Genomic DNA, 13,590 nt, shown 5'->3' on the forward strand with positions numbered 1-13,590 from the left:
TTCTGGATAGGGGAACATGGAAAGATATAGGAAATGAAAGTAATATTAAAACAAAAGAGCTCAATACAAATTAAATTTTTAAAAAGATATGAGGGGAAGAGATCTTTTAGTAAGCTCTGAAGAAGGTTTTTTTTTCCTTTTTTTTCCCTACCTAGGTGACTTAAATATCTCATGTCAGGATCTAGAGTTTTTAAAAGCAGCAGGCAAAAGTACTCCTTAACAGACATATCAGGCTGTGCCTGCCTTTCATAGTGTTGGTGATGGAGAAGGGAGGAAGAGGAGGAGGAGGAGAAGGAGGAGGAGGAAAAGGATTATCTTACAAGAATATAATGAAGAAAACACGGAATTGATGCACAAGCCCCAACATCCAACTTCCACTCCTCTTTCATAGATGAGAAAACTGGTAGAGTTGTGTGGAGCATAAGGATCACCATGGTACACAATCTGAAACAGAGAGTTCACTTTTCTGAGTAAACATAAATATGGTAAATATGGCATCCATATACCCAAGAATGCTGGAAATACTTACAAAAACTTACTGTTTTTGTTTATCATACAGTCTGCAGGAGAATAAGGGATGGAAGGTAGCCATTGGGAAATAAAAGGTCTGCCTGCTAAGCAACATTTGAGGGGAAAAAATGCTATGCTTGGAGTCTTCCTTTATGTTGTTCCCTTTCTAATATATCCTGCTGACAGATTAATCTTTCTGAAATACTACCTCTATCACCATCTTCTAGAAAATCATCATTCAGTGCCTACTGGTTATTTTAGAAAATTCAGTTGCCTTTTCCTTCTAATCAAGGAAGATCCATCATAATCTGTCTGCCTACCCTACTATTTATCCTTCTCTCCTATAATTCTCCAACTTACACTTTCTATTGCACTCAGACTGGCATATGATGAAAGAAACCTTTTCTTCCTATTAGAATGTCTTTACTATACTGCATTGAAAATGGCATATATGTTGTTATAAATTTGAAAGCAGAAATTCTAGAAAGGCCCTACTCATGATGTGAGGGCAAGACTTGGGGTCGGAAGATGTGCATTTGAAACCTGGCTCTGGTACTTATTGTGTGTGACCTTGGGCAAGACACTTGATATTTTTAGGTCTCAATTTTCTTATGTGTAAAATGAAATGAGCAGATTAGATCATCTAAGGCCACTTTCAGCTCCTCTAGTCAAAGAAAGAGGGAGATCTGTGTTAATAACTGGAGGTGTCAAAATGAAAATGAAACAAGGGCAGATAAGGAAGGAATTCCGGGGATAGATTGCCAGAATATCTGTTCAAATCTGGCCTCAAAGACTTCCTAGCTATATGAATTGGGACAAATCACTTTTTCTCAATTGCCTAGCCCTTACTACTCTTCTGCCTATTGATTCTAAGAAAAAGGGTATGTTTTTTTTAATGAAAATAAATCAATCTCATCTCTCAAGAAGCTTATGTTCTATTGAGCAATAGTATTCTGTAGGTAAGTGTCAGTTGCCTGATGTTTGGATTAGACTGAGATATTTATTTGAATAAGAAGTCAAGCTTTGCCTAATGGTAGATGCAGCCCTGATGTTAGGTTGAGTATACTTCTATTGTCACCTCTCAGGCAAAGAAAAAAAAATGTTGGCCCTGGCTGGGAAATGATCACACTGAGATTCATTAGGAGAAACAAGGAGGACAGGATTAGCATCATACCTAAGGTTTAAGAGGACACAGTGGATTGAAAGCCAGGCCTAGAGATGGGAAGTTCCAGGTTCAAGTCTGACCTCAGACACTTCCCAGCTGTGTGACCCTGGGCAAGTCACTTCTCCCCCATTGTGTAGCCCTTCCCACTCTTCTGCCTTGGAACCAATATACAGTACTGATTCTAAGATGGAAGGTAAAGGTTTAAAAAGAATACACAGGTAAGCTCACCTTATTGAATATGATACATTACATGTATCTGCTTTGTTCAAACACAGACCTTGTCAGACAAATATTTGGTACTCTTGAATTCTAGTTTGTGCTCAGTTTGCCCAGTGGATCTTATGGATACTTCATTGCTGAGGTCCTCTTCTGGCCCTTAGAATTGCCTCTTCGCTTTGGACCCCTTTACTTTGTGTTTCTTATTTTCTACTCAGTAAACAAACTAATCCTTCTGCATCTTACTACCAGTTTGTTTCTCCAGTATCTAAAATTCCACTGGATCCATGATTTCATCAGTGTGGACATTCCAACCTGGGACACAAATTGCAGTTCATTCATGCTCATCTGGTCCATTGTACCTTTTGTCCAGGTCCTCCTAGAACTTCATCGTGTCCTGGAAGCCTGCCTCATATTCTTTTGATCCCTTGAGGATGCCAGTGGAGCACAAACTTTTTACTGGTTTACTACAAGATATCCTAATCTTGCTCTATGACTGGACTTTCTTTTTCCTTGCTCTACATTTCTTAAGTGGTATCTTTGGCACCACTGCTTCAGCATAATCACTTCTAATATGTTTCAGCCTTCTCTCCATTGCCCTTTGGACAATCATCTTCAATTATTTTCAAAGTGTAGTATTTCATGACTCATTGTCGAATGGCCATGACTTTGGTCAAACACCATCATGGGAAGAGCATTTATGTTTGAGCCTTTGTCTCAATGGAAAGTTTTGGAGTCATTAAGAGAATTTTATATTTTCCCAAAGGCAATCCAGCCTATTTTCATCTTCCTGCTGAATTCTGGGCCTAGATAATTATCCCTTTTGTGTAATTAGAAATCTTGATCCCTTGGACTTCATCTCCCAGAATCCTTTCCCTTCATCCACATAGCATCCTTACATATTGTACAAAAAAGTTTGCTGTAACCCCACCTTTTAACTCTTCCTCCTGTTTCTCTTCCTGCTTTTGGCGATCTGGGCAACTCTCTCTTTGCTAATGCTATCATTTTCCTTTTTCTTCAAGTTATTAATTAATAAATTCTTATGAGAATAGAATACTTGAAGTATGTGGATTTTAATTTTTAATTTTAATTTTAATTTTAATTTAATTTTTAATCTTCCAATTCACAATGTTCATTCAGAGCATAGATGAACTCTATAAGTTGTCTATTCAACTGTATATCATAATCCATGCAGTAGATAGCTTTCTTTTGCTTTTTTCCTCTGTGGATATTTAGGCCAAATATGAGTGATTACAAAGGTCATTTAGGAGGCCCTGCAGTGTTCCAGGAATGGATACAATCAGCACTATATCATCTACAAATAGAAGTACCTGGAGTATCTCACCATCTATGGGAAATCCTTCTTTGACAGTAGACCTCCATGAGACTGGCCAACATCCTCGGTGAACACATATTTTCTTGTTATATATCTCAGCTGTCGCCGACAATCAGTGGATGGCCAAACAGTTGTCTTATAAGGAACCTTGTATAATTTTGATACATACAAGAGACACTTCTTGGAGAAAAGCCTTTAATGTGGTATTTTGCTTGACTGGAACAAATATTGTTTTGTTCTGTTTTTTTTTTTACATAGTCAACCAACAATAAATACAATAGGATCTTGTCTTCTCTACACCTTTTAGTTGTTTGTGCAAAGATGTGGTCTACTATGGAATATCACATGTGAAAGTCTGCCTGTTTCCTTCTCTTACCCTCAATAAGGTCCTAAAAGTTGAAGTATTGCTTTTTCTCACTAGAGGGAATTCATCCTACATACTCTTAGACTACCCTTCACCTTGGCTTACGCTGCTCCTGGTGCTCAGCAATTGTTTAGGTTCAGTAGATATCTGAGTAAAATATAGAATATTCACCAAGATTACTAGAATAGGAAATCTCATCTATAGTCTTGAGCCCCTACCCTCAATTTGGGAAATCTCTAGCTCTTGTTAGCCAACCTCAAAGTTTTAGCCAGTCTTGTGATAGACTCTGTGACTCCGTTTGAGATTTTCTTGGCAAAGATACTGGAGTGGTTTGTCATTTCCTTCTCCAACTCATTTTATAGATGAGGAAACTGAGGCAAGCAGTTAAATGACTTGCCCAGGGTCACATAGCTAATAAGAGTCTGAGGCCAGATTTGATCTCAGGAAGATGAGTTTTCCTCACCTATACACTGTACCACTTAGCTGTTCAAAACTCATTCGCAGGTTGAATATTTTAGTAACCACATGGTTTATTAAAATATGGAAACGTAACTGAAAAAGCTGCAACAATTAAAAACAAACACCAAGAAACTACAGGGAAGCTTTCAAGTAAGCAAAGAAGCCACTTTTGCCTGAATGGCTTGCTCCCTTCACTAACTCTTCTTCCCAGTCAGTGGATTTGGGTAAAGAGTAAGGAAAAAGATTGAAGGTTTGGAACATATCAAGATCTGCCCACCAAACAATAGGAGAAAATGAGGTAGAGAAGAAGCACTGGGTTTTGGACCTATCTCCAATGTGTCACCATGGGTTACCGATAGAGCTGCCAGCTCTCCCTACTGGAGTGTGTCCCACCATGCATGAAGACAGGCATTCTCTTCTCATTTTTACCCTTAAGAGCCCCATTCTTAGTTGCAGTCTAGTTTACTTCCAGCTGAAATGTGGCATTCTGAGCCTTCAGCACTAACAGATGCTGTGGGAAAGCGTTCAGTGCTACTTTAAAATACCTCTGTAAGCAGGAGAGTGTGATTTTTCATGGGCAGGGATGCTATACTCTTCCTTCTGGCCAGAGGTTCTTTGTTAGCCCTATCATGTGACCAGAAACAGAAAGGCTTCTGAAATGGGGAACTCTTGGCGGAAATGGGCCACAGCCTTGAAGCACTGCAGCCTTGACCCTGTCTGACATTTCTCTTGTACCCCAAGCTGGGAACAGCAACTAACAAGCTGAGGGGGGCCTTGGAGAGCTATGAATAGTCACAGATGAGATCCACAGGGAAAGAACTAATGAAGTGAAAGACCATTGGGATGGAATCAGATATCTTGGTGGATGCAGGACCAAGTGGAGCCTGAAATGGCCTGATGGCTACTATGAAAACTCCAACCACAGGGAGATTAAACAGAAGGTAGAGCCTACTTCTAATGGTTCTTCTCCATCCATCTTCTGTGATTATTTGCTTGCTGGGCTAACCTTGACAAATTCCAAACTCTCAATCCCTTTCCTTAATATCTTCACCAATTTGATGTTTAGGAAGGAAATAAGTTGGGCAAAGTAGCTTCTTTACATTGGCTAATGGAAACTTTTTCTGTGTTTGTTGCTATGATACAGCTAGAATAATAATAAACATTTATATGACACTTCAAGGATTGAAAAGTATTTTATATGTTCTCATTTGATGCTTATCCCAACTCGTGGGGCAGTTATGATTAATATCCCCATTTTTTAGAAGAAGAAATTCAGCTGAAGTGTTAAGTGACTTGCCCAGGATCATACAGCTAGTAAGTGTGTTAGGCAGTATTTAAACTTAGGTTCTCCTGACTCCAAGCCCAGTATTCTCTGCACTATGCCATTAAATTGCTTTATTTTGTGATCAGGTATTTTTCAGTTGCCTCTGATTCTTTGTGACCCCATTTTGAGTTTTTTTTGTAAAGATACTTGAGTGGTTTGCCATTTTCCCCTCCAGATCACTTTAAAGATGAGGAAACCAAGAGTCACACAGCTAGTAAGAGTCTGAGGCCAGATTTGAACTTAGGAAGATGAGTTTTCCTCACTCTAGGCCTGATACCCTATATGCCACCTAGCTGCCCCCTGCTTTATTTTACCCAACTGTTAGTTACTTTACTGTATTTTAGTGACCACTAAAAAGTAAGTCACGTAAACTTTATAAATGATGTTGTTCAGCCTGGAGGGATCTAGGAGAAAGAACACTATCCACATTCAGAGGAAAAACTGTGGGAGTAAAAGCACCAAAGAAAAAACAACTGTTTGATTACATTGGTCGAGGGTATATGACTGGGGGTGTAGATTCTAAATGAACCTCCTAATGCAAACACCAACAATATGGAAATGGGTTCTGGTCAAGGACACATGCAATACCCAGTGGAATTGCACATTGGCTATGGGAGGGGTGGGAGGAATAGAAAATGATTTTTGTAACCAAGGAATAATTTTTGAAATTGACCAAATGAAAAAATAAAAAATAAAAAAAACAAAAAAATGATGTTCAATAAGAGCATGAGATCTATCAAATTTGGGGTGGGGGCCCAAAAGGAGAAATGAGAGGTTTCCTATTCTAGGGTTTCTGCGAAATACTCTTTATTATCTACAACCTTATATGAATCTACAAGGGGTTGGGGAGGGATTGGAAAGCAGCATCTCAAGTCAACCAGAGACCATCTGAGTCTCACATGATGCTCTTTGGACTGTGGTATACCCCAGCAGTCTTCCAAACATCTATGAGGTGTTTCATGACCCACTGAACTTGGTACAATCTGTTAGAACAATTTAATTTACTCCCAAACCCCTGCCTAGAATACCACGTTGCTACAAACAGCCCCCTGGAGCCAATGCCAATTATTTTAATAGTTATAAAAGCATCAGTGGGAAAAGCTGGAATGCGGGGGATGCATGACAAGCTAAAATGGAAAGAATACATAAATAGGAGGAGGCACACCTGCAACAACCATGTACTTGTAGTGTTTTTTTTTTAATTCATCAGACCATAGTATGTAGGAATAGAAGTACCTGAGAGGTCACCTAGTCCAACTCCCTTATTTTACAGATGAGAAAACTGAGAGCAAGGGAGAGAAGCAATTTGCCCACTGAGTAGCACACAGGTAGTAGTAAGTGGCAAGTTTTCTTTCGTCAACCTCAGTGACCTTTTCACTTTTCACACTATACTTTCTCATGAGCTTCAGCCACCACTTCTTGCCTTTTTCATCCCAGGCTACACCTCCTCACAAACTTGCTCAAACACCCATCAGACAAAAAAGAGTACTTGGGTATTGTAAACCCATCTATTCCTTCCACTCTAGTTTGTCATATTCCCCCTGAATTTTTGCTTTTCCTACTGATGCTTTTACAATTCTTAAAATAGTTGGTACAGTCCCTCTTTGGAACAAAATGGGCAGCAGAAACACTGATTCACTTGGGTCCCTATTCAGATATTTCTGGACATAAATAAGCTAGTTAGACTATAACTTTTATTGTACTGGAAAATGTATTGACCTAAAACCTGAGAATGAAAATAGAAGTCATCCTATCAGAAGTCAACAACTACCTCTCCTCCCTCTACACAGACCTTATTCATATTTCTCATGAAAAATCTCCAGAGCAGGTCAAAAATGTATGATCCAGAGAAAGAGTCACTTCAAGAGCATCGAATATTCTTAGAAATTAAACCAGAAGATTTTCTCTTCTTTAGCTGGTTCCATGTTTCAATAGAACATTTTCTCAGTCATGGCAACCAATAAGCTAATGCCTCCCTGGTCTGGAGGCTGGAGTAGAGCCTTCCCACCTACCCACCTGGATACTATACCAATGGAAAATTTCATGGTAAGCTCCTCCCCCAGCATATTTCATGGATTTAGTATGCCAGATATAAGCTCAGGATGTCCATACATAGACCCAGTTGAGTGCATTCATGGCAGATGAACACCCAAGCGCAAACTCTCTGCCTCTCTGTCTGTGTTACACCCAAAGGCACACACAGAGACAGAATAGAGGTAGGGCACTCTACCTTAGGCCTAGAACCATCTGTTTCCAACACAGATAGGTGAAATGAAAGGGAATGGAAATAAAAAGATCCGAGTCTTATGTTTGACTTACTGATTGTGAGACCTTAGGCAAGCCATAACCTCTCAGGACTCTAGGCAACTCTCTAAGGCTACAGTCTATGACTCTCCTAAGACTATGCTTCTTTGACAGAGAATGTACCAATCTTCATTGGGAGAGAGCAATTTCCTACACCAATGAATTCCCAGATCCAGATCCTGGATCCTATCCTTCTCCCCAACCCAACAGCACTGAGCCTAAGCTTATTTGCAAAGAGATGATAGAATATTATGAGCAATATATGTTACAAAACAGCAAAAATAGTGAAAGAAAAAAAATAATCCTATAGAAAAACTTGGCAGGAGACTCAAACTTATCAGATCAAGCCCAGATCATTTAAGCATGAAACTGGAAAGTAGGCAATAAAGAAATACAAACTGTAATAGATTTGTCCGTGTTTCCATAGCAACTCATTCTCATCAGCACCACATTTCAACAGTGATACTTGAATATTCAATATTTCATATGAAGAAATAGAAATTAACAATAATAACTAATAATTCAATAGCACTTTAAGACTTGCATGGGGGTCTTACAAATATTCATACTAGAGGTGACACAAATTTAAACCTAAAGGGATCTTACTTATATGACTCTGGGCAAATCACTTAACTCCAACTGCCTAGCTCTTACTGACAGAAGGAAAAGTTTGAAAAAAAAACACAAAAAAAACTTTTTTATTTTTGAAATAGATTTTCAATATCTCTCAAACAGGAGAGATACACTGATGCACTCAATGTAAAGTATCATAAATCTCCTTTCTCAAAATATACTACTAAGAAAACATTTACAACTACCAACCCATATGTTCAGTTTTTCTTCAACTCTTCCAAGTCTCTACACTCTTACCTCTAGAAGATTTCATAAGAATTACCTAAGCATTGAAGGAATCCTTGATAAAACATATCTGAAGAGAAGGGATATATTTTTCAGAGATGATTCCCCATTGTGGACCACATCTTCAAGGTCTCATAATTGACTGAGGGGTACATAGAATAGAAGATGCCATTGTATTTTTTTTTAATCACAAAAAGATATGTACTCAGTAGTGTAAAACATAGACTTAATGGCTTTCCTCCACTGAGGTTTCTCTTATGCATATATTAAAATTCTACCAGATGTCAGATAAATGAAGTTACAGAAAATGAAGCTACATCACTTTGTTTGACGATCTTCTGTTAATCAATAGCAAATAAAACTTTAACAAGGAGTCATATACCTGTTAAAATGGCTCATACCATAATGGAAGAGGCCTTGTACAGCAAGAAGAGCTCCAAATACAGTTTTATATCTGTTTCCACTGACATGAGTAGAATCACTCTCATATAAGTTCCAAAGGAGGTAAGTATGTATGGGCAGAGAATGGCCTCCATTTAACTCCAGAGAAAATGCAGAAGATACAAAGGATTAACAGGAGCCCACGAACAGAAAGAGAAAACATAAAACCTACAAATAGCCTTATAAGCTTCCCTTCCCAGAAAGCACTAAACTTAGCATTGCCCATACAGTAAAAGCTTAATAGTTCTACTTTCCTATGGGGTCCCACAAATCTCCCTGACTCATACTGCTATCCAGTGTTGAGATTCCCTAGAAGGCTATCACATTTTAAAGCAGCTCAATCACCAGTACCCTAACATTAGTCTCCTTATTATGTCTCCCAAAAGATAGGTACAAAATTTTAGTTTTACAATGCTCCCCTCCCCTTAAGGCTTTGGTTCCCCTAGCAGGGAAACACACTTCAGAGCTGTTAGACAGCAAATCTCTTTCTCATCAAACCTGCACTGGCTGTCTAAATAACTCAGTGAAAGTGAAAATGGCAAAGTCCTGATTTACTATGGACATTTCTTACTTGTAAACTCATTGGGATGTCAGACTAACTCATTTCTGCCTTTGTATCTCTGGGGCCTGGCACATAATAGGCAGTTGGTATATGTTTGTTGATTGATCAATCCATCTTCCCCTCCTTTCAAAATGGCTTTAACTCTTATTGATCCTCTGGCTACAAAGGGTACATGAGGAATCCTTTTAATTTCTCTGAGGGGAATTCTGATCAGTGACTTTCCTCCTCTCTAGAAAGCTGGGTCTTTGACTTCTTGAACTTTGCTGTTATTCAAAAGGCAATCCCCAAGGTTGAATTCATTCTGGAATTTTCTCTTTTCTGGATAGGAGACTAGATTCTGAGATAGGTAGCCTAGGAAATAAGAATTCTTCACCTGTTCCCCAGAAGTCTGACTGAACCCCACAATCCTTTGAAAGGCAGAGTAGTAAAGAAAGAAAAAAACAATGTTCAGACAAGTTGTTTCTGGAGTTCTGGTCATTGCTGTCATCACTTGTTTCTGGGTCTGTCACATATTGTACAGCAGAATGACCCATATGATTGTGGAATCTATTGATTATATTGGCAACATGACAAGGTCTCTTTTGCAGTTGCCATTCCAAAATGAACTGGCACTCTGGCAGGTCCTGGCTCAAGTGTATGTGATCTTTATGGCTGTCCTTCAAACTCTAATCCAAGTAAAGAAGATCTTTAGATTTGTGATTCCCCTTAAGGCAGAAAAGATTCTGGCTATCCATAACAACCTGGAAAGAATGATTAAGGCTGTGTTTGAGGAATTGATTAAGGAAAAAGGACTAGATCAGGTTATTGGCAAGGACAATGGGCAAACAGAGAATGTACCTAAGGAAAATGAAGGTGACAAGGAAGGACACTGTGCTGTTGAACCTGAAAAAAAATCTGCCCACTAAAAGAAGTCACTAAGCTGTCCAGTAATGCTGGTGTGCTACACTCCAAAGCCTATATTCACCCCACAGGAACTTGAATCCATAAAGAGACATTTCCCAAAATATGTTGCTAACCCTACTAACATGTCCTACCTAAGGAAATGCAGGGAGGACTTATTACAGGCCAAAAAACAATGCTGTTCAAAACCAAATGCATGGGCTAGGTTTTTGTTCAACTTTTTTTCTGTTATCTTTAACTGCAGCCTCATTCTCACTATTTCTTCTATCTCCATTAGTCACACTATATATCTTATAGGTCTGGCTTCATAACTCTTTCCTAGCCATATCTGAGTACTTAGGTTTTGCTCCAGTTTTTATAGCCTGTTGCATTTCATGTAAGTCCTGAACTTGCTTTGAGGATTTTAACGTGCAATGAGAACAGCAAGAGGACCTTTTGTACCTAGTTTGTATATTTTGTGAGTTCTTATTGTTAAGCTCATGTTTCTTCTTTAAAAAACAATTTCTAATCAAGTGACCTTTTTTGTGACAAAAGAAACATTCCCTAGTCTCTCTCTGCACTGGTTTTTGTCTGTAACTATGTTTCTTGTAACTAGATGTTGTGTAAGTCTTAACTGTGTTTAGTCTCTTGACTTCTTCAATCTCCTTTTGCTTCAAATTTTTCTCAGTCATTTCTAATTTTTCTTTTAGGTCCTGAACTTGTTTATTTTGTTCTGAATTACTATCATGTAAGTAAGTTGCTACCTCACACAGTTTAATCAGGCCAACCGAGTTATACTTAGGGAAATAGTGCTTGAAGAAATTTTTCAAATTAGGTGTGCAACCCCTAGAAATTGCCTACAGACATGGCTAGCAGACTATTCACTATCAACTTCTATTCCCAAAATTGAATCTGTCATCTAACAGATGGTCAATGTATGTGGCAGGATGTTCCCCTTTATTCTGCAAGATCTTGTCAAACCTATCCCATGCATTTGGTTTTGAACAGCATTGTTTTATGGCCTATAGCAAGTCCTCCCTGCATTTTCTAAGGTAGGACATGCAAATAGGGTTAGCAAAGTCCATATCTACCCTTTGCTCCACAGTTGGCCAGCTAGTTAAATTGCTATCAGATTTTGTCTTCTCCAGGAATTGTCTCTGTTCATGGGGGCTGAACAGTTCTGATAGTAGGAACTCTACATCTTCAAAATCAGGATCAAAGATCCTGAAAGCACATTTCAACTCCTTTTGAGATTTGAAAGGATTTTCTACAAATTTTGGGAAACGGCTTTTTATGGATTCCAGTTCCTGTGGGGTGAATTGTCTATGGGCTTTGGAGTGTAACATACCAGCATTACTGGATATCTTAGTGACCTTTTTTAATGGACAGATTTTCTCAGGTTCACTAGCAGACACAATGTCCCTGTCACCTTCATTTTCCTTAGGTACATTCTCTGTTTGCCCATTGTCCTTGCCAATAACCTGATCTAGCCCTTTTTCCTTAATCAATTGCTCAAACACAGCCTTAATCATGCTTTCCAGGTTGTTATGGATAGCCAGAATCTTTTCTGCCTTAAGGGGAATCACAAATCTAAAGATCTTCTTCACTTGGGTTAGAGTTGAAGGACAGCCATTAAAATCACATACACTTGAGCCAGGACAAGCCAGAGTCTAAGGTCTATTCGGAAAGGCAACTGCAAAAGAGACCTTGTCATGTTGCCAATAAAATCAATAGATTCCACAATCATATGGATCACTGTTGTACAGTATGTGACAGACCCAGAAACAAGTGATGACAACAATGACCACAACTCCACAAACGACTTGTTTGAACATCTTTCTTTCTTACTCTACTCTGCCTTTCAAAGGATTGTGGGGTCCAGTCAGTTATTACAACTAGAAATATCCACCGATTATCTATTTCAAATACAATTGGCACCTTGAAGTCTGACTGGACCCCACAATCCTTTGAAAGGCAGAGTAGTAAAGAAAGAAAGAAACAATGTTCAGACAAATTGTTTGTGGAGTTCTAGTCATTGCTGTCATCGCTTGTTTCTGGTTCTGTCACATACTGTATAGCAGAATGACCCATATGATTGTGGAATCTATTGATTATATTGGCAACATGACAAGGTCTCTTTTGCAGCTGCCATTCCAAACAGACCTTAGACTCTGGCTTGTCCTGGCTCAAGTGTATGTGATTTTAATGGCTGTCCTTCAACTCTAACCCAAGTGAAGAAGATCTTTAGATTTGTGATTCCCCTTAAGGCAGAAAAGATTCTGGCTATCCATAACAACCTGGAAAGCATGATTAAGGCTATGTTTGAGCAATTGATTAAGGGAAAAGGGCTAGATCAGGTTATTGGCAAGGACAATGGGCAAACAGAGAATGTACCTAAGGAAAATGAAGATAAAAATAAGAACAAGCCTGAAGGTGGACCTGAAAAAATCTGTCCATTGAAAGAGGTCACCAAACTATCCAGTTCTGCTGGTGTGCTATACTCCAAAGCCCTTAGGTAATTCTCCTTTCAGGAACTTGATTCCAAAAAGAGCCATTTCCCAAAATTTGTAGAAAATCCTTTCAAATCTCAAAAGGAGTTGAAACAAGCTTTCAGGATCTTTGATCTTGATTTTGGAGATGTCGAGTTCCTACTGTCAGAACTGTTCAGCGCCCATGAACAGAGACAATTCCTGGAGAAGACAAGATATGATAGCAATTTGACTAGCTGGCCAACTGTGGAGCAAAGGATAGATATGGACTTTATATGTCTTATTGTGATGCCTCTTCCACAATATGGAAACTCTGTCCATGAATTCCCCCCTTTTTGACCACTAGACAAGCATGTCTGTTCCTACAGGAACCACCTGTTGTCATCTCTTAGGGTGGGTAAAATTCTTTTCTCAAGTCATCATTGGCTACTCCTTGGGTAAATTGGTGGAGAAGAAAGAAAAAAAATTTTTTTTCCCCTGACTGTACTCAAAGAAAAAGAGAAGTAGGAAAAGGGTAAAAAGGGAAAAGCAGCCTTATTTTGCTACAGAATCAATGGTTCCTCTGACCAGAGTCCAACCTGTTAAGTCGCAGTCTACCAATCACTTTCAGGGCAGCCCCAATTTCTGAAAAGCAATCAGGAGTTGTCTAGGTCCTCTTAAAGCCATCAACGATAGAATCTGAT

The 13,590-nt window shown here is 38.9% G+C and overlaps 1 protein-coding gene across 1 annotated transcript in view; it reads right to left on the reverse strand.

Annotated features, from left to right (window-relative positions):
* SLC45A2 (solute carrier family 45 member 2) overlaps positions 1–13,590 on the reverse strand; it is a 53,657-nt gene that overhangs the window by 17,004 nt on the left and 23,063 nt on the right. Inside the window, exon 5 of the mRNA XM_007487494.2 lies at positions 321–444. Within this exon, the coding sequence (XP_007487556.1) occupies positions 321–444 (124 nt within the window). The remainder of the gene's footprint in view (positions 1–320; positions 445–13,590) is intronic.

The sequence above is a fragment of the Monodelphis domestica genome, chromosome 3, assembly GCF_027887165.1.
Source record: "Monodelphis domestica isolate mMonDom1 chromosome 3, mMonDom1.pri, whole genome shotgun sequence".
Classification (NCBI taxonomy): domain Eukaryota; kingdom Metazoa; phylum Chordata; class Mammalia; order Didelphimorphia; family Didelphidae; genus Monodelphis; species Monodelphis domestica.